General features: G+C 42.3%; 1 protein-coding gene across 4 annotated transcripts in view; it reads left to right on the forward strand.

Moving 5' to 3' along the window:
• Positions 1-20,656, forward strand: part of LOC116948914 (uncharacterized) — a 40,596-nt gene that overhangs the window by 13,655 nt on the left and 6,285 nt on the right. For 3 of the 4 annotated variants that reach the window (XM_032966182.2, XM_032966189.2, XM_032966209.2), the window contains 11 exons: positions 3,162-3,297; positions 4,882-5,256; positions 5,984-6,295; positions 7,327-7,461; positions 9,164-9,293; positions 9,973-10,101; positions 12,378-12,631; positions 13,534-13,684; positions 14,116-14,318; positions 16,624-16,776; positions 17,648-17,705. In XM_032966182.2, the coding sequence (XP_032822073.2) occupies positions 3,162-3,297; positions 4,882-5,256; positions 5,984-6,295; positions 7,327-7,461; positions 9,164-9,293; positions 9,973-10,101; positions 12,378-12,631; positions 13,534-13,684; positions 14,116-14,318; positions 16,624-16,776; positions 17,648-17,705 (2,036 nt within the window). The remainder of the gene's footprint in view (positions 1-3,161; positions 3,298-4,881; positions 5,257-5,983; positions 6,296-7,326; positions 7,462-9,163; positions 9,294-9,972; positions 10,102-12,377; positions 12,632-13,533; positions 13,685-14,115; positions 14,319-16,623; positions 16,777-17,647; positions 17,706-20,656) is intronic. The other variant, XM_032966199.2, reaches the window with a different exon arrangement.

A 20,656-nucleotide genomic window follows, 5' to 3' on the forward strand; every position in this document is an offset into this window, starting at 1 on the left:
CCACAATCAAACTGTGGCTTGTCTTTGATTTTAAATTGATGAAGGAGATGTGCGCATCGCCCTGTTGATGTTTTGATGCATTTGACGGTCACACCAGTGTCTTCGAGGAATGTCAAAGGACTGGAGGTGCGATATTGTAGTCTCGAATGAGCCATTTATTCTGGAGGTCTGCATTGTTCCACTGAATTCGCCATCATTCATTTGGATCTGGGTGACATTCTAGGATGTTGACAGCAGCATGATCCCAGAAGGGGGAACATTGTTCAGGTCTTGGTTGATGATGGGTGCATCGTTGTCGTTGGCAATAAAAGTGTAAACTGCCTTGCAGTTTGCATGCCTCTGCGAAAATTTGGTGGCAGAATGTTCATGAGAACAGGGAGCCAGGGCATTGGTATCGGTTGCAGTGTTTCAGTAATGATGTGCATTGGGTTATTTAATTGTGCATCTGGCAATTTTGCGTACTGGCTCCGAGACCAGGTTGGAGGGAAGTGTGTTGCTCTCCAGCCAGAGGCACCCCAGGTCATTCCTTTAAGTTTCTCAAGGAAATTCTTGATTCGGTCTTGTAATATAAATGTTTTATGTGGCGCTTAAAGGTCAGGCCTCTATTCATGATAACCCCTTAGATATGTTGGTGAGGGGTCATTGTGCACTGACTGGGCTGTCACAGAAGGAAACTGATTGTGCTCGTTTTGTAAATATTTAGTCCGAGTCTCCAGTGACTGAAATATTTCTCCAACAAAATTAGACAAGTGAGCAATGAACCGGCACCACTGAGATGCTGGGTTGGAATCTGGGTCTCGGACACCCGTGATCATACCAGATTCTGAAGTGTAAGCACGTTTCAGCTCTCAGCTGTCGCCAATTGACTGCAACAACAAAAACATCGTCTTTAATTAGATTGTTCACTTAATTTGGATTATTTTTACTCTCTGGCTTAAACCATTCTGTTTGGTGTGTGATTGATTATCCACACTAGTGTGTTTCTCATATGGTTTAAGATATATTGCAGACTTAAGTCGTTCTGACAAAGGGTGATGCACAACTATATGTAGAGTTTCAAATAGCATTTTTATTAATCGCATGCAATAATAAACATAATTTAATTGGAGAGAAAAGCAAAAACACGTCATAAAATAAATAGTTGGTGATACTTTGGAGGAAACAATGGTGATTTGCACCTTCACATGTCCATATATAATTTCCTTTCTGGCTTAGACTGCATCCGGTGTTATTGTTATTGACTGGTGGTGACCTAGATAGGGGTGTAACGTCTGAGTGCCCACAAGTTTTCCCAGCCATGTGGCCATCGTGAAAAAATTTGGATAACCACCCCCCAAACCACCACTGCCTGTTATGGTGGAAGTACTTGCATGTAGGGAAACACTTAATGGCTGAAATATTTATGAAATTACAATTTAATGGAGCAAAAAATGTTAAGATTTCATCCCATGTGGCTACATTATTTATGTATCTGACTGTAAAATAATTTGAATTTGTTGACAATTAAGTGACAGGATACAAAATTGTGGAACCGAACGTAGTGCATACATACCTCTTGCAGCAAATTCCATTTAACCAAATATACATCCTTTGATAAAGAACACATGATGTACTCTTTGTTTTTTTCGGTAAAGTCACATATAAATAAGGAATCATAAAATAGCATAATATAATAAATGCTATTTTATTATTTCTTATTTATACGTGACTTTACCGAAAAAAAACAAAGAGTAATTCCTGCAGTCACGAAGGCTTCAAATCAACACATGATGTGTGTATCTTTCAAGAATTCACGGTTTGATTAAAATTGTAAAATATCCTTTTGATTCTTCCCCCTTCGAAATCGCCACCCCACCCACCCCACACACCGTCCAGGCACACAGGGTCTTGCACCATTACTAGGAGTCTAGCAAATCACCCCACCAATTCGGAGTTGCAATTAAATTCCAAAATTGATTCTTATTTGGTTTCATGTCTGTCGTCGCTTTTGTGTCTCATTAAAGTTGTAATCTCATTTGTAGTTTTGTTTATGCAGTTCGCCTAAATGTAACATGAGCATCCCATTTGCATTCTTTTCATGAACTGTAAACAATTGATCCTTTCACGATAAGAATCGATTTTCATTGATCATTACAAGCATAAGTCTTACCACTCTGACAACCCACACATCATTCCACTAACGAGGCATGCAATGCATCGCTTAATAATTTCAATTTGAGCGTTATGCTCATGACACATGCTTTGTGTGTGAGAATCTCCTATTTATGATGTATGCAAATGACATGCTAGTTATATTGATTACATGCCAATGTTATATTTAGGTTAAAGAAGTAAACAAACTTTACTCGGGAAACTAAAGAAAAATAATGCGAAGGAGACCAAACATAACATGTTTTAAAATTAAATTGTGCCCCCTGCTTTGAATAATTAACGAGATTGTTGTGGAAGGCAAAATGTGACCCTTCACACACCTTCTGTTACCTGACGAAGCTCACAATCGTGAACAATTTTAACAATATGCAACCAACACATGCACAAATACGCAAAGTTAAATTGTTTATTGTTATAATAATTACAACATTTTCCCTGTGGCACACCACGGGGAGGGGAGTAAAATCAAGGATGTAATACATGTTATGTAAAAAGGGGCAGAAAAGTGAACAGAGAGGGGAAAGAATGGGGAATGAGAGGGAAATGATGGAAAGGGAACGGAGGAACGGGGCCAAAGCATCACGAAAGATGAGGATAGGGAGCTAGAGGCTACATAAGAGCCTCGTGTATATATACTGTATACGGTGTTGGAAATAACTACGGGGGATAGGTGTGTATGGGCATTGCAGGGATTGTGAAGAGAAGTCACCTAGGGCAGACTGACCAATAGTCGTCCGTGAGTAAAAATGAGCTTCATAGCTCGTCAGATTCCTCCAGTCTAAAGTAAAGATTCTGATTCTGAACTTACGCAGAAGTAAGGTGCATGATGGAGCAGCGTCTGTTTTCACAGGGGGCGGCGAGCAAAGGGTTCGGAGTGGCCATGCAGGAGTCACGTGATTTACGGGAGGGTTTGAGCGATGAACATCGTGATTCTATAATAGCAGATAAGGCGGTTTAAGAGTGTTTTTTTTATTATATTTGTTTTCATCCGTGGATAAATGTCATGAAAGCAGATTTAATGAAGGTAGCAAGAAAAAGAAGAGGAAGAAAAAAAGGAAAAACAAGACAGGAAGATCCTGCTCTGATGGAAATCAAGCGGCTGGAGGTGATCATTTGCCAGCGTCACAGAAGACTGGTGATGCACAGGTAAATAAGTGTCTTATTTTTTAAGTCAATTTCTGCTGACATTTAATTAATTTAGCAGTCAGACTTTCTTGGCACTCAAGCACAGGCCATCATCGTCATCATCAGCCGTAATTGTCCGACTGTTTGCATGAAGGCCTTCCCAAGCCATCACCATCCCTCATGGTCCCATGATTCCACCTGTTACCTGTGCACGGACCAGCGTCATCGCTACGTCTCCTCGGTGGATGCCCAAGCACACATCGTTACCTACGATTTGAAAAGAGTACCTAACCCTGTGGCTTAAGGCTTGTCAGGTGAACCTAAATTATTTTAGGTACATTTTTTTAAAATATGTGAGTAGTAATATATTTGCATAGTTACCATGCATTTTGTGTCCAGGCTGGAGTTGATCATTTGTTATATATTTCCGATGTTTTGCTCTGATTTATAATGTCTTCATTATTGTACACTATTTGATGTTGTTAGCTATTGCTATTTTGGTGACCCAGGTTTTATCTTGCAAATGAGACAACCCTGGCCTCTTGAGTTCTGACTGATAAATTTGTGCTCCCAGATTTCACCAACCCACGCAGAACAGCACGGTTAAGTATAGTCAGATAACCCCTCATGACCTGCACGGCTTGGGGAGGCCTTTATCCAGCAGTGGATTGACAAAAAAGGGCGCTACTACAACGAATAAGATTCCTATTTTTTTTGTTTTGAGTTAAATCGCGTAAATATAAATGTGTCGGTCACACACCACCACCTGACACAGCCTATTAGTAAGGTTTATCACTTGGCCAAAACATGCCAATTAGCTATTATTGCAGCACTGTGATGGCGAGTAAACCCACAAAATGTTTCAATTGAGCACGAAGTTTCGCTGGTAATTGCAACCAGCTTCATCAGGCGATTTGCCAGAATTGTGAAGAAGTCTTCCTGCATCTGATCTTAAATAGAGCAAGATGACGTCATGACTGTGAGCCTTTCAGGTAAAAAGATCACAGGGGGGTTGATTGTAGTCTTATAAATTACCTTGAATTATGTTAAGGCTCTCAGTGATGACATAATCTTGCTATGTTTAAGACCAAAAGCAGGACGGCTTCTTCACAATTCTGGCAAATCGCCTGGTGAAGCTGGTTGTAATTACCAGCGAAACGTACTCGATTGTAAATGTTGTAGGTTTACTCGCCATCAGATCGGTAGTTCTGAACTAGTAACTAATTGGCACATTTTGTTCACATCACAAACCTTATATTCTTAGCTCTTTCGGTAAAGTCACATTGAAGGGACTTTACCGAAAGAGCTAAGGATATGAATTACTGCAGTCACGAAAGCTTTAAATCAAAATCACAAACCTTACTAATTCGCTGTGTCGGGTGGTGGTGGGTTAACGACACACATTTACGCAATTGAACCCAAAAGCTTTTATTACGAATAATATTGGTCACAAAAGCCACGTGTCAGTTTTTTTGTGGTTGGATCTCATGGGTAAGAGGGCTCCACATACCTTTTATATGCTACAGGCAATAGCGTAGCTTTTGTAGTAGCTTTGTACATGTCATCAAAGCAGTCAATTCATATTTTTTGTGCTGTTTGACACAGACTTCGAGATCCAATGGAACCACGCACGACGCAGTTGTTGGAGCCTCCGGGCCATTAGGCAATGGCCGAGGAGATGGTGATGACCCCAAGCGACCTTTCGTGCCTAAACTTAAGCAGGCGTGTGAGGCTTCTGGTGATCACGATATTGGAATACCTTCGGAAAACTCCAAAGGCAGAGGCAGATGCCCATCTCCGGCAAGCGATCGAAGCAGCCAACGTCCTAACTTTGGCAGTAGATCTCAGGATGGAGATGATAACATTCCTATTGGGATCCCAGAGAAAGACGTACCCGTTGCATCTCATACCCCCTGGGATCATCGGAGTTTTTCACTCGCCAATGCAGAGTTATCCCAACAGCACCGTAGCAACGATACGGTGAGTGCATCTTTTATTTTACGTGCAGTTAATCGATGTGTATATAATTACATGAGCAATGCATTATTTAAATGTTTTAGTCCATCCAGATGAATATCATTGAGCAACGGTTGAGCAGGAAAACTAAGTAATTAGTTTGACCATCTGATCTTTTTTTTTGGTTTCATGAGATGGGGCCAGACTGATGCCCATAATTTTTAGATCCAGAAGGACAAAAGCAGCCTTGAGATTACTTGTTTAAAAAGGTTACTGGATAATAAGGCACATAGGCAGATGGACTAAAAATATAAATATTTAAGTGGAGAGACGGGCGCCTTATAATAACATTCAATGCTCCATAAAAACACTTAATTTCTATTCTAAATTAGTGTAATGACAGTAGTCAACCAATGGTGTGAGTGGACTAGTGGCCAAGGGAGATAATGACAGGGGAGTCAGCTGGTAGAGCGAGTGGTCTAGAACCAGCAAGAAGGTTCGGCAATGGGGGCGTCGCCTCGGACCGTATATAAGGGAGATGCGCAAGAGACTCGGGGCTGTTGCAGCAGGGTCTCCGCCTCTCAGAGTGTGAGCACGTGGTTCCTCAATAAAGAAACCATCTCAAGACAAAGTGCGTCGAAGATGTCTTTACATTTGCAACAAATATTTATAATTACTGTACTGTGTGTAAATATTGCATCATTACTGTTAATGCCTGACCACTATTGCTTCACATCTTTTCCCAACCCAGGCACCTCTAGAAAGCTGTGGAGCAGATACTGGAAAACGACTGGAATCCCTCGACGAACCTCCAACAGATGCACCACGTGACAGCACTCCCTGCTTGACCAGCTTAAATTACCAGGGGCGAGGTGTAAAACCGACGCATGAGAACGCCCTCAAGCCAAAGGCCGCTTTTCTGGCACCTGAGCAGTCGATGAAAACCAACCTAATCGTTGGCGTGATCGACGGGACAGCGCAACACGTGAGGAAGCTGGGACGCCAAATCGCCGATCGCAAGTTTCAAGATAACTACAATGTTTACTGTGGTGTTCTTAATCAGGTTTGGAGCCGTTATGATTTTTAAAAACTATTTTTTTGTTCAATATCTCCATATATATAAAAGGCAAAGTTGTGATTATGTGTGTCTGTTCAAAATGTTTAGCGTACTTCCCGACATGCAACAAACTTGAAATTGGCCATGTGGGTACTTTCCAGACTGTACACCATGCAAAAATTATAAAAATACACTTTTTTTGGGGGGGGGGGGGAGCCCAATATTTTTTGGACAGCAAGTGAGCTGTGACGTCAAATCTGTCATGTGTCCCGCGCATGTGGAAGCGTAACGCATTGTAGTGTAGTGGTTAGCGCGCTGTGTATGTGTCTGTGTGTGTGTCTGTGTATGTGTCTGTGTGTGTGTCTGTGTGTGTGTGGAAGCGTAACGCATTGTAGTGTAGTGGTTAGCGCACTGCGCTACGAACCCGGCCACCCGAGTTCGATTCCCGCTCACGGCCACCACCTGTGACGATTATTTTATATATGAGGGTTGCATGCTTTTATCATCCGGGAAGAGTTTTGGAAGATTGCACATTCCAAAAAGTTTTTTTTTTTATCAATTCAAATCCGAATTCACATTTGACTTCAAAGTCCCTCTGGAGTTGGAGAGATGGGCCCCTGCCATAGGAATGTGGACTTTCCACCACTGGCTCAGGGCTCCTGACAGGAGAGTACTGCTCCTTTGAGAAAATATTGTGACAAAAATGTGAGAAAAAATGTTGACACTAAAAAAGTGTCTTCGTGTTCAAATGACCATTGGGCCGTACTCTTATCAGTCATCCTGAGGCAATTGTAAAAATGCCATGTTCTTATTGTGATAACATATCACTCTATAGCAATACAATTTTGGCCTTGCTAAGCAGTGGTTCTTATGCAATTGACCCTGGAGGGGATGATAAAATGCTTAGTTGATCTCCAGCCGAGATATGAACTCTCATCTTTCCACTTGTGGGTGTATCGCACTGCAGCTCCCCCCCACCCCCCGGCCCCGCTTTGCTGGACATGCCTGTGTTAATGGCACGAATGTTGTCTCCTTAGTTGCTCAAAGCTAAAGATGGAAATTACCGTGAAGGAAAGGAATGGTATAGAGGTAACCTGTTGGGAAGAGGAAAATTTGGGACCGTCCACGTGGGAAAAGATGCTGAAACCAGAAACACATTTGCCATGAAAGAGGTATTTGCAGCACAGTCGTACACCCGTGTGTGCACATTGACACCGGTTATCTCCATATATATTAAAGGCCAAGTTGTGATTATGTGTGTCTGTTCAAAATGTTTAGCGTACTTCCCGACATGCAACAAACTTGAAATTTGCCATGTGGGTATTTTCCAGACTGTACACCATGCAATAATTATAAAAATACACTTTTGGTTTTTTTAGAGGGGGGGGGAGCTCAATAATGCATAAATATTTTTGCACGGCAAGTGAGCTGTGACGTCAAATCTGTCACGTGACCCGCGCACGTGGAAGCGTAACGCATTGTAGTGCAGTGGTTAGCGTGCTGCGCTACGAACCCAACGACCCGAGTTCGATTCCCACTCACGGCCACCACCAGTGACGATTATTTCAACCGCTCCTGGGCCTCCCCTAGGTCGACTCAGCCTTAAACGAGTAACTGCTGTGGTGTGTGAACATCACCACTGGGGAGGCAAAGGCGGCCGGGCGTGGTGGATCCAAGTTCCGGGCGAAACCGCGTAGTACAACTAGTGTATATATAAAATGAGCAGTGCTCATACACATGGGATCTGTCGTAAAACTATTCTTGTCCTTAAAACAAACTCGTGCAATTTCCTAATTAACGCATAAGGATGGTGTGTGATGGAGCAGTGGCACGGTGACTAGCAGACTGGAAAACTGAATAAAATTTCTGGCCATGGGTAACATTTGTGGCACTGGTATCTCCCCGAGGTTGGCTCTTAGCACCTAATGTGCACGTAAATATTTGCCTTGGACAAATGAAGGTGACCAATGTGATGCACTTCCTTGTGTACCACACTAGTCTTAATGGACCTGTGTTTTATTCCAGGCCAGGGGTAATGCAAGTAGCGAGTGATTTCTGATGCAGTTCTGGGTCCCCTCCTTTACTAACATGTAATGACCAGCTTGGTTAATGGGACCTTTTTTTTACCAGTATCAATGTATAATAAAACAGGTGTCAAGATGTTCAAACACCAAACATAAACCTTTTTCAAGGAATCAAGTGCTGCATTCACCACTCACAGTACTTGTGGTGAACATGCAAACAAAACACATGCTCTTATAATATATACAAAGTTTTTTTTTAATTTGGTGTTTGAACATCTTAACACCTGTTTTATTGCCAGAAAGGGTAAAACCTCTTCTTATTTTTTTCATACGATGCTCACCCCGAGCTGTAAGTGCTCTCATAGTGGCATTGCCTTTGAACTGTTCACCTTTTGGCATTCTCTGGTCTAACACTGGTTGAGACTAGGCCCTAAAGAAGGCTGTCTCTGGTGTAGGCCAATTAGTTTCGTGGTCAACCCACGTGGGGGAGGCATTCCTCTAGCATGTTATTGTTAAAAAAAATATATGGACTATTAACAAAACCCGAGTAAATTCCCCAAACTCCACGTGAGATTCAAACTTGAATACCCTGTCATGGCTTTGTTGGCTGCCACTGTAACCTTAGTGGCCACACAAAACTAAAAACATCCGATGAACGATGTAGTGTGGTAAGGCCGTCATTCAGCAAGGGCTGCATTTTATTTAGACATTCATTACATACTCCACAACTGATTTGCGAACATTCAAAGGGAATGTAGTTCTCAGGGCATGATGCAATATATTTACTTTTTCCTTTCCACGTTTGGTTACGTTTTACTGATCGAGCGGTTTCTATTACTGTGCTTTTCAGATGCATCTGAAGGACTTCCGGAAGGATGAACTCGAGATCTGGGTTGGCTTGAACCACCAATCCATTGTGCCGCTCCTGGGAGTTGTCATAGAATGGAACAAAGTGTTCATGTTCATGGAATACATTGAAGGTATACATTGCGTGCAGATGCAATTACAATTACACACGTGACTATTTTCAGTAACTTAGATTTATACAAGTTTTCAATGATTCATTAAATACATATCTGTTTCTATAATGGGAAAATGCGTAAGTAATAGGTGAGGGACAGTGGTTATGGCACTGCAAATTTGAACGCACGACAAACCGAGTAAAATTCTTGACCAACAGTAAATCAGTGGCGAGTGATGTTTGAACCAGGCTTGCCCCCTCCTCCCCCATCACCAATCTGCACTAGTTGGCACAGTGAGGTATGGATCAAATATTCCCCGTAACCTGACACCTCATGGAGAAGCCTTCATCCAGCAGTGGATGTACAAAGGGTTCTAATCAATAGGCTGACATGTCAGGCCATTTCCCTTCACTCTTCTGCTCTGAAACAAGGGCATTAGCCCAAAACGTCCACCTGTTATAAAAAATGTGGTGCACAAAATGTGGCTCTGAAAATCAGAAAAATAGTCAATAACTCAATTTATTTAATGAAAATCTCCTTTGTGTTCCTCAATACATTTAAAAATATGCAATGGATACAAAGGTCGCGTTTCAGCATTGGGTTAATGTAATTCTGCGTTCGAAACACTTTCCATACATCCACCGTAAATGGGAGTTCCGCTCGTTATATTTCTTCCGTCTGCACCCCTGATGTACAGGTGGCACGCTTGCTGAGCTGATCAACAAGGGTTCACTCGGTGAGCAAATGGCCCTTCACTACCTGGAGAAGATACTGATTGTCCTGGAATACATGCACAATAAGAAATGCATTCATCGAGACATAAAAGGCAGGTCTTACTCATCCAAAACAGTCTGACATCACAAAGATCACATTGTACCTCGAACACAAGATTAATCTAATTGGCTGTGTTGTCTCTGGTTCGTAAAAACAAAATTGAGACTGCGTTGGCATTAAATTTTGATTTAAAGCTTTCGTGACTGCAGTAATTCATATTCTTAGTTCTTTCGGTAAAGTCACGTTGAAGGGAAACAACGTGACTTTACCGAAAGAACTAAGAATATGCGTTGGCATTGTTGCAACAGCACTAATTATAGGCTGATGTTTCAGTAATGGCTCTTCTTTCTTACTCTACGGAAGAGCCATTGACATAATGTTATTGCATATTTTTTCTGTTGTTTTGCATTGATCTTGTTATGGTATTTGTTGTTTTCTTTTTCCTCACTTCTGAGACACTATTTTAGGAGGCAGCAACGTTTACTTATTCTACACTATATATCTTACACACTCTTCACATGCGGGATAACTATTTACGGGTCAGAGCAGCCAATATGCTGTCTGACCCACGACGCCGGAGATGAAGACGGAGACGTAGCACCTCGGGTTCCATTCCACCTGTAGACAGCCCAGATTCAGCCTCGGGGCTTCCCTTTTATGCCCCTTAGCGTGGCCTGGCTCCGCCCTCGGCCACGCCCCCTTCTGGAACCTTCCAGGAGGTTCTGGGCCACCTTCCACGTGCCACCTTCTACGTGCCACCTGCCCAGCTCCGCCCTTAACCACGCCCCCATCTGGAACCTCCATAAGGTCCTGGGCCATGCTCCCCGTGTCCCCCCGGTCACCTTTGCCTTACATCCCTCGCCCCGGCCCATCACGTGCTTTGCCAGCCGGCCGGGGTCACGTGTCCCCACATGCCCCTCTCCGCCAGCAGCCAGTACCACGCCCCCTAGTGACCCACTGCGTGGCATTACCTGCTGTGCTGGCGGTATAGCTGCTATACCCTGCTCTGTCGCTAGGACTCTTATGCCCCTCTCTGCCAGCAGCCAGCACCGCGCACCCTAGTGACCCGCTGCGTGGCATTACATGCTGTGCTGGCTGCTACACCCACATTCCCTCATTCTACTGGACCTAGCGCTACGCGCCGTAGTGATCCATTCTATGTCACTACACTCGTAACAAAATCGATCTCATGGTTTTTAAGATGTATATTTGTTTATGCTATGAGCAACATTTTCCGTTTGAAAGAAAGTTTTGGCTGCTGTCGGGGCAAAGCACATGTGTTACGGCACATGTTAGGATTAAGCATTGTAGTGCAAACGAATTAACGACGTTCGTTTCACCTAGACGATGGAAGGTGATGCCCTATACGCAAAAATATAATCGTAGTGCATGTGTTAGCATTTGCCAACCAGTGCTGCACATTCATTGTGGCTCAAAAACAATTACATTCCAAAAGCAGCACTCAATTCGTATAGAGCAGCAGATTACTTTTCCTCTATTGTTTTGTCACATATGGAATGGTTTCTGAATTGTATTTCCCGAGAGTAATTTAGATTTTTTTTAGAATTCAAAACTACGTAAATTTGCCTATTTCCAGCTCTCAGGGTTAATAATATTTGTTTAATTTACCATGCGAGGAATTTTTTTTTCTGTGGCAGGATGCATGGGTTAAGTGTAACCCCTGCTTTGTAGATTAAGGTCACTTGACGGGTCTCTGTCATGTTTTTTTCTCATGTCTCTTTACTGGCCAATGCAGTGCTCTGCGAGAGTTTTCAGTGGCCTGATGCAGCACGGTTGTAATGGGATGTAGAATGAGAAAAATTAATTACCCTTTTTGTTGTATCAGCTTTGTATCATTTGCGCGGGATACACAGCTGGAACAGAGGGTGGGTGGGAAGGGAGGCGTGATGACGTTTGCGCAATGCACCAACCCCGCTGCAGGTGACGTTATCACGCAGATGTGCACGGTGACATCACCACCGCCGCGATCTTGCCCGCTCGCTCGCACGCGTGCCAGCCAGCCAGCAAAACTTTTGTTTCGTCTCCTGTTATCGCTCTCCAATGTGTGTTCGGATACCGGTGCGCCGTTCGGCATGTCCAACGTTTGACTCCACGTGCTGCGAGATCCTGATGATGCCGCCAGCACTTGCAGCGAAACGCCGGACAACATAGCTGAACAAAGGTGCATTTACGACCGCTAAAATATATCGGAGAGCTGCGCGGGGCAACCACGAAAACGTACGCTCGGTAGTAAACTTATCCTTGTCCCCTGCTAATTTTCAACTCTCACACTCATCGTGCAACTGCCCTCTGTGATCTAATGTCCAGCCGAGAACATGCTGCTGTCACTGGACAAGCGGGAGCTGGTCCTCTGCGACATGGGCTTCGTGAAGATAATCGGGCACGGGGACAAGCAGGAGGTCGCCGGCACCATCACCCACATGGCGCCCGAGGTGCTCACTAAGGTGTACTCGTACAAGGTGGACGTGTGGAGCGCCTGTTGCACCTTACTTCACATGCTCACCGGCGGGCCGCCCTGGGTGGCCAAGCATGGCAATAATAAAGAGGAAATAAGGAAGCAGGTAAGCGGGGTTCGGGTAAATTCCAAAATCGTATTTCACTTCACATTTCACTTTCTTATTACAATATTCCTTAAGGGCGTCCGTACTTATTCATATTCTTAGTTTTTTCGGTAAAGTCACGTTGAAGAGAAACAACAAAATAACAAAATATATATAAAACAATAAAAAATTCTCACGACGTTTCTACCATAACTCAAACGGTCATCATCAGGTGTGTCGGTTTGCATAAATTTATTTTTAAAACGGCACGTTTATATTGACGTTTTTGTCTTTGTTTTGTTGGGACTATGTTTCACGCACCACGGATCTCCCTCGTAAAATAGCTGGGGAACTGGCTAAATGGGACCATCCGTGTAACAAATCAAACAGACTTAAACTTACACCTACCTCCACATGTATCAAATGAAGTGCAATTAAAGGATGCAATTGCGATTTCAGGTAGCAATCTAATATATCTTAAAAATTGTAATATGTAAAATTGGGACCTTACATCTTAACATTCTAGCTTAAAATATTGATTTGTATTTCAACGTTGTAATTGTATTTCATCTTAAATAGTTTCAATAATGTAAACAGTAAAAACATTTATGTTTTAGCTATATTTAATTTGCCTTTTTATATTACGCTCGGATGTGGGTTTTTTTTATCTTATTTATTCCTCTAACATGTTATTCAATATTCTGTATTTAAACCATTAGGACTCTGAATACTATCATTATTTTATATAATTATTTTTACTCAGGCCTCCCTTGAAAAATAAACTTCTGGGAGTCAAATGGCCATTACTTGGTTCTGAAATAAAGGGAATCTATCTCTCTATACCCTAGAGTGATTGTTATAGTCTGTGCCTGCCTTTTATAATGGCTGTTCTTTCTAACGGTTGGTTGTGTGCCTTGTTGCAGCTCCTGGCAAAGAAATCTCCTCTCGATGAGATACAGGAGAAATTCAGCCCAGAAGTTATGAATATTCTCACACAGGGCCTGGCTCCAGATCCCTTACATCGCCAAACTGCTGGCTACTTGAAAGCTCAAACTCAGAGATGGCTCAAAAACAGTAAGTGTTGTGTTAAATGCATTGAAAGCATTCGTAGCATAATGAAATATCAGGCTTTTTTTATAAGTCACTGAATATTTTTATAAACAAATTATAATTGAATTATTTACCCTTGAAAGCTTTGGAGAATCTTCAAATGTCATTTCCAGGGAAGTCTTGCTTTTGATGATTAGCCAATTCCATTCTGAGTTTATTTGATAATTGTAATATTGTACTGCAAATAGTAAATACATATACTGTACATAATTAAACACTAAAAGAAAAGAATAGCAGCTGATCATTGATTCATATGCTGGAAATTGTTACTCTGGAAACAAAGTTGCCGCCGTGAATGCTGCTTGCACCAAAAGGTTTATCTAACTACTATTATCATGATAATTGTCGTTCTCTATACCTATCTAAACAAATATCACCCATCTTGTGTTTCCTAGGCAGACTACCAACAAGCCTGTCTGAATTGGAGGGTGGGTTCTCAAACAATGCATCTGAGCCTGAAGCCCAAGGACAGCAACTTCTTGCACCTCCACCGGGCAGAGTAGATGCGTCCCAGGAGAACGTGCAGATGGTACAGGGACCCGCACGTGCAAAAAGAACTAAACTGAAGCCTGCATGCAAATTTAACAACCCACCACAGGTATTTCAGCATCTTCCTGCTCGTAAACTCGAGTAGAGCTCTACATCATCAAATAAATATTGCCATAACGGAGCAAATGCCCTCATTATCTTTACCCTAAATGTTATCCCGATCTGTCCTATCGGCATCTCGTCATGACACGAGGAATGCATTCGGGGATCACGCAAAAAATATCAATATTGCAGAGAACGAGAACGGGGTCCTGAACCCTTTCCCGTTTCGAGACAACTGCAAGTTGCATGATGGGTGCCCCGTTCACCGCTGAATCTTGGAACCCCGCAAACGGTTTAGCGTGAATTTTATTTTGCGAGGCATACCGCCGTTGTTTTTTATAGGCATTGTACTGTACCCACTGCAAAGAACCGTAGCGACGCGACCGCATTCTACGATAGCTGGTGCCAAACTCTGCCGGACGCCCTCCCGCGTGGCCTCGTGGGAGCCTCGGTACCGATAAAGTTCATCTTCTTTGGTTCTTTCGGTAAAGTCACGTAGAATAAGAATAAAATAATAAATTGATAAAATAAAATAACACAATAATATTCTCACGACGTTTCGGCCACAACACAAGCGGCCTTCATCAGGTGAAGGGACGAGACTGTCTGGTAGGACAGCGCTGGAGTGAAAGAGCCACGTTCAGATCACGGCCTTTAAGCTGTGTGAGAGGAACAAAGCGCCTTGACAAAGGAATTAGCATATAATTTAGCATTGAAATGGCTGAATGATTAGCTTGTGACTGGTCACAGAAATAGTTATGTTAAAAGTTAAAGCATACACATCTGCAGAGGCACCCCTTGACAATGGAATTAGCATAGAATTTAGCATTGAAATAGCTGAGTGATTAGCTTGTAACTGCTCACAGAAATAGCTACGTTAAAGTCAGACCATACACATTCACCGAGGCACTTAGTACAAATCAAACAGGAGAATTTAGCATTGAAATAACTAGGCGAATTTAGCATTGAAATAACTGAGTGATTAGCTAGTGACTGGTCACAGAAATGACTATGTTGAAGTCAAGGCCTACACATCTGAGCTATTCACAGTACTATATAGTGAACCAATAAAAACTAAAATATAAATTACCTTAATGTTATCAATAAACTCTATATTCTCCAATCAGCTAAGCTACCAACAATAAGTCGTTATATATCACAATGCTATATGGCCAAAAAATGGGTGGATTCTTACCCTCAACTTTAGCACCACGGATAGCTACGGGCCCCGTTCAGACGGACGAGTTCGTCCATGGTCGGAACAGAGGAGGGGGAGAGAGACAGCTGCGAGGCCCTAGTATACTCCATGTTGTAAAACCATACCGTTAACCGTGGTGTGAGAGGTATTAAGAGGCAATGCTGGCGAAAGAGCTGCGGTCTGAAGGTCATCGTAAAAATACAATTAATTAAGAACAGAAATGATTTAAAACATCTTTCCAGTGGTTACTAAGCCAGAATCCATCTTCTCGGTTGAAATTGTCTCTGTGCTTGTATATGTGAATGGCCTCATGAACGAATCTCTCATGGTAGCCGGTTGGTTTGCAAAGAACCTCCGTCTTGGAGAAGTCAATGTCATGTGAGCCCACTGAATTATAACAGTGATCTGCCACGGCAGAGGAGTTCGTCCTACCGTGTTTCAAGTCTGCTTTATGTTCGCGGATGCGGTCCGAGATATGTCTTTTGGTTTCTCCAATGTAGCTACTACCACAGAGGCACTTTAGTTTGTAAATGCCCGGGTACTGTATGTCTGGAACAGCATCTTTTACAGATGGAACTAAATCACGGATTTTATGTACTGTGTTGAATCGGACCTGGATCTTGTGTTTATTCAGGATTTTGGAGATCTTTTTAGTGACCCCTGCAATGTAGGGTAAGGTGATGGTTTTGAGTGGCTCCACAAGAGGATCCTTCTTCATGACTGGAGTGATGGCTTTGTGAATTGTGTAGTCGGAGTAGCCATTAGCCCTGAGAGCCTGGTGTACGTGCTTGAGTTCACTGGTAATGTGTTCCTGGTCAGAAATGCATTGGGCTCTAGTTATTTTATTCCAGTTTTTCTTCCGGAATCAGAAGAAAAATTAACGACATACTTGTACGTCATTGGAACAGGAAAGGGTTAAGGAATATTAGGCACAGGTGCAAGTAAGCTCTTGGTTTAACAGGGAAGCAAAGAGGCGGGAGTGAAGGGAGGCAACTAAGGTGTAGATGAGCGGCAAGGGTATTCAAGAAACGTGGAGCAGTAGCGCAGAGAGAGACTCTTTACTAAACAAAGTTTAGGAGCGCATCTATAACCAACCAACACCGTTTCTTTTCAGCAACCCGGGATACAGCAACGGGACCGCACTTGTGTAGCCGGTGGATTTCCCATCATGGAAACACAGCCACCTGGACAGATGATCTGTGGAATGGCATATCCTGCCTGCATCAGAAGGCACTATTGGGATTTTGCCACGGTTCCCCATGAAAAAGTAAGGGCCCACGTAAAATGCAGCGTCACATCCTCGTCAAACATCGTTGTTTCCCTGCTCAGGCAGGATATCTGTTGACTACTGTGAACAAGTGCTAAAAAGTCCATACGTCCAAAGAGAGGGCCATTCCCCCTTCAAAGGACAACCGCTGATTACATCCCACAAAAGGATCAATCAACCCCCGAATTTGACTTTTAAATGTTCGATGATTCTTTGAAGCATTGTAACCACAGCTGTATAGTTTTTGTCCCAGTTTTAATCCAATTGCACTTTCGGTGTTGTAGAATCGAAGTGTCCATTCGGACATCTTTCAGGACAGTTGCATGACTCCAGGTTTCATAATGGCCCATGGACACAGATTAACAACCATTGTTCTTATTCTCAGACATGCCTTTTTGCCACGTGAAGTGAAATACAAATGAAATGGGGTGGATTTTTTTACCGTCATTAGTGACCAGGCTGTGACCATAAACCCACTTTTTGATAACCTGGTTCAATTACAGGTGGTTGATACCTGTATTCAGATTAGTATTCTCAGCGGGGCTCTGATGTCTTGAGTCTTAGCCACCACTGGATTATTATTTTTAATATTGCAGGTACAATTAAGCTCTAATTGAGCTCAATTGCATTTTTTCCACAGAGAGGTGACTATTTCGCAGTGAGGCTGCATGACTTGAACCATACGCCATGCGCTTATTGAGTGAAAATGTCAAGATTGTTCCCATGAACCCCGTTATCGCTACTCCCCGTTCTCAGTTTATTTATTGAATATATGGACAAATCGCCGCAAGAAGTCACGGCAACTGGACGTTGGTGGAACAGAGCGATTGCCTGAACCGTTACGGCCCTAACTTTGCCATTACTTTCCCAGACGCTGCTGCAAGACGAAGCATGCGCTCCTGCTGAAGCGTGCCCTCGACACTCGCTAGGTAACAAACACACTGAGGCGAAGCTCACCCCTTGAGCTAATTCCTGCAGATCTCTCCAGGCCATGCCCATTGGCAAATATTTAGATTGTAGCAAACTGATGGTAAATTCTAGATTTGAAGCTTTCGTGACTGCAAGGATCCATACTCTTTGGTTCTATTCCGTAAAGTCACGTAGGTAAAAAATAAAACGACAAAAATCACGACGTTTCGGGCCACAACACAAGCGGCCTTCTTCAGGTGAAGGAACAGAACTGTCAGGACGACAGAGCTTCAATGAACGCTGCTAAGATTCGTAGCGTCTTTTAAGCTAAAATACGCTCTGAATCTTAGCAGCGTTTTTTGTTGTTTTATTTTTTACCTACGTGACTTTACTGATGGTAAATGACTTGTCGGAGCCCTAAACCTTATTAGGAATCATGTTTTCCTGCTCATCCTCCGATTTAATTGAAAAGGTGTTGAACAACAAAGTTTATTGAAAAGCAATGTGTTAACAGCAGTTCAGAGAGCTGAAATAAATTGTGAGTGTATACGTTGACACAACTTTTGAGAAGGGTATTGAAAGAAAAAATATGAAGAAAACTTTATGTAGCGACTCAAAAAATACAGTGGGTAGTATTGAAAACAACATAACTAAATCTTATACACATTTATATAACACAAGATTAAAGTGGTTGACACGAAGAGTGGAATTGTTATTAAAAGTGGTGGTGTAGTTACGGTGACAGCAGAAGAGGTGGGAGTGGTTAAGGAGGGGTTGGCGTAGTCATAAGGGGTAGCTATAGGGGTAGTGATAGGGGTTGGGGTAGGGCTGGTCGTATATGAGGGGCAGGGGCGGGGAGAAGCAGGAGCAAGATGGGTTAGGGGAGAAAAGATGGAGGTGGTTTTAAGGGAGGAGTCGAAGCAGGTTAGTGAAGGTCACTGTTTTATGTGCAGTGGGAGTTCGTTCAAATGAAGGGGTGCAAGAAGGAATAATGAACGAGAGCGAGACTGGGCACAGGGCGAGGGAGGTACAGAAAGAGAGAGTCAAGATTGGGAGCGTAAATGAAATAAAAGGAATAGAATGCAGCGTAGATTACTCAACGGGTCAACTTTGTAATGAGTGTGTCACCAAGCGTGAATTGCAGTATGTATAAATGTTGAACTTCTTTCGCACCGTACATAGCCAACTGTGCTTATCATACGATGGCTCATACCAGAGTGAGGGTGGAGCCATGCTCACGGCTAGTGACAGTATTCAAAAGCAATTGGGTTTGAGGCTAATAACCTACTACTGGCTTGTAATACTGTTTAATGATAATACGAGGAATACAGGAAAACCTTACTGAGTCTCAATACTATTTTTCAGGAGGGCCCTGCATTGGGATGTTTAGACAACTCTAGTCATGATTGTTAGGCACGTGGGGAGAAAACCCACACATGCGAGGAGGAAACACCCAAAAGTTTTGCACTTATAGATAATCAATTTCCGTGCTTTCATCTTTTGGCTACTTTAATGTATTACCAAGCAGTCTCCCATGATCGGACATTTATAGAGATTTGGTCTGAGGAAATGTTCTTTTGTGTGGCAGATGTAAAGTGTTCTTTCATGATGGCCCTACAAAAATGCTTTTATATTTTTGGCTTATAGGTGAGCCTTCAAAGTGCCAGCAGTGAATCATTTTGCAGAGTCTAAACTGGCAGGGGCATATGTTTCGTAGAAACTGATCACGTGCATGAAATCCCATGTGGTCAAGCTCACGTACGTTTTAAGGGTCTGTCTGCACTTACCACGCAGGCTTACATGTTACTGAAGCAAAAAGACGATCACCGATTGAACAGCAGCAGTCCATAGTTAAATGCATTTTCATTTTGAATGAAGCAGAACTAATTAATGATAGACTTCTATTTTGCACAAATGTTTATAAAAACAGGATATATACTTGGATTGGATCGATATATGTACCTGGCAGTTCAAAACATTATTGTGATTCGATTACTTTGTTTAAATCACGTTGAATGGTATTGCCTCTATGTGCAGCACAAGAGTTGTGAACTCATTACAAACAACGTATACACGAATGCCAACAAATCATGCAATTTGATGTATGCATCATGAGCTACAGAATTTATATTGAATGTGATCACATCAAGCTTACGTTTAAATTATCATCGCGTATGCATGATCCACAATGCTCTGAATATATCAAGTGCCAAATACATCAGCCATGATCAATCCACTGCTACTAATCCATGTGCTTCTCTTACTGTCACTCAATGCCACTCCAAGCATGCATCTCTGCATGTTTCTGTGTGTACCTTCAATTTTTTATTTGTGTTTAAATACGCACGTGTTTAAATGCGTACGCGATTGCAATAACGGTGAGAAAAGCCACTCTAAAAATAAAGCCGAGTAATTTTAAGTTTTACGGGAAACAATTTATAGGCCGGACTTAATATATTGCGATGGTAGCAATTATATTTTGAAACTAAGTTTGACCCGAGGAGTGCATTTTTTTTGCAAGGTGAGGCATATTGCAATGCATAGTCCAAGAGAGCTGTAAATAAATGCTTTTTGGCTCATGTGACTCGCACAGTGCCAAACTCTTTGCATTTAAGGCAGTGGCATATAAATAATGCATTTGAAAGGTTTACTTGTGTAACCTTTAAGCTATGAATGTCATTTGATGTTTTGAAATGTGTTGAATATTTTTTATAATTTACAAACTTCAGTGTTTGTTACTGTGAAATAACACTATTATGTTACTAATAGACAATTCCATAAAAAAAATGTTATGTCTTTTCAAGAAGAAATAATCGCTCATCTTCTAAAAGTGTTCATGGTATTTGTGTTCACGGCAAGGGTATATACTCTTTTGTCATTTTGAATCTTATCAGTGGTAATCTCTTTACTTGTTTATGCTGATATAACATGTTCGAAAACTAATTTCTTTTTAACTGCTGATTGTGTTTAG

Source organism: Petromyzon marinus, chromosome 2 (assembly GCF_048934315.1).
Source record: "Petromyzon marinus isolate PM22_M1 ecotype Great Lakes invasive population chromosome 2, UKy_Petmar_22M1.pri1.0, whole genome shotgun sequence".
NCBI classification, from domain to species: domain Eukaryota; kingdom Metazoa; phylum Chordata; class Hyperoartia; order Petromyzontiformes; family Petromyzontidae; genus Petromyzon; species Petromyzon marinus.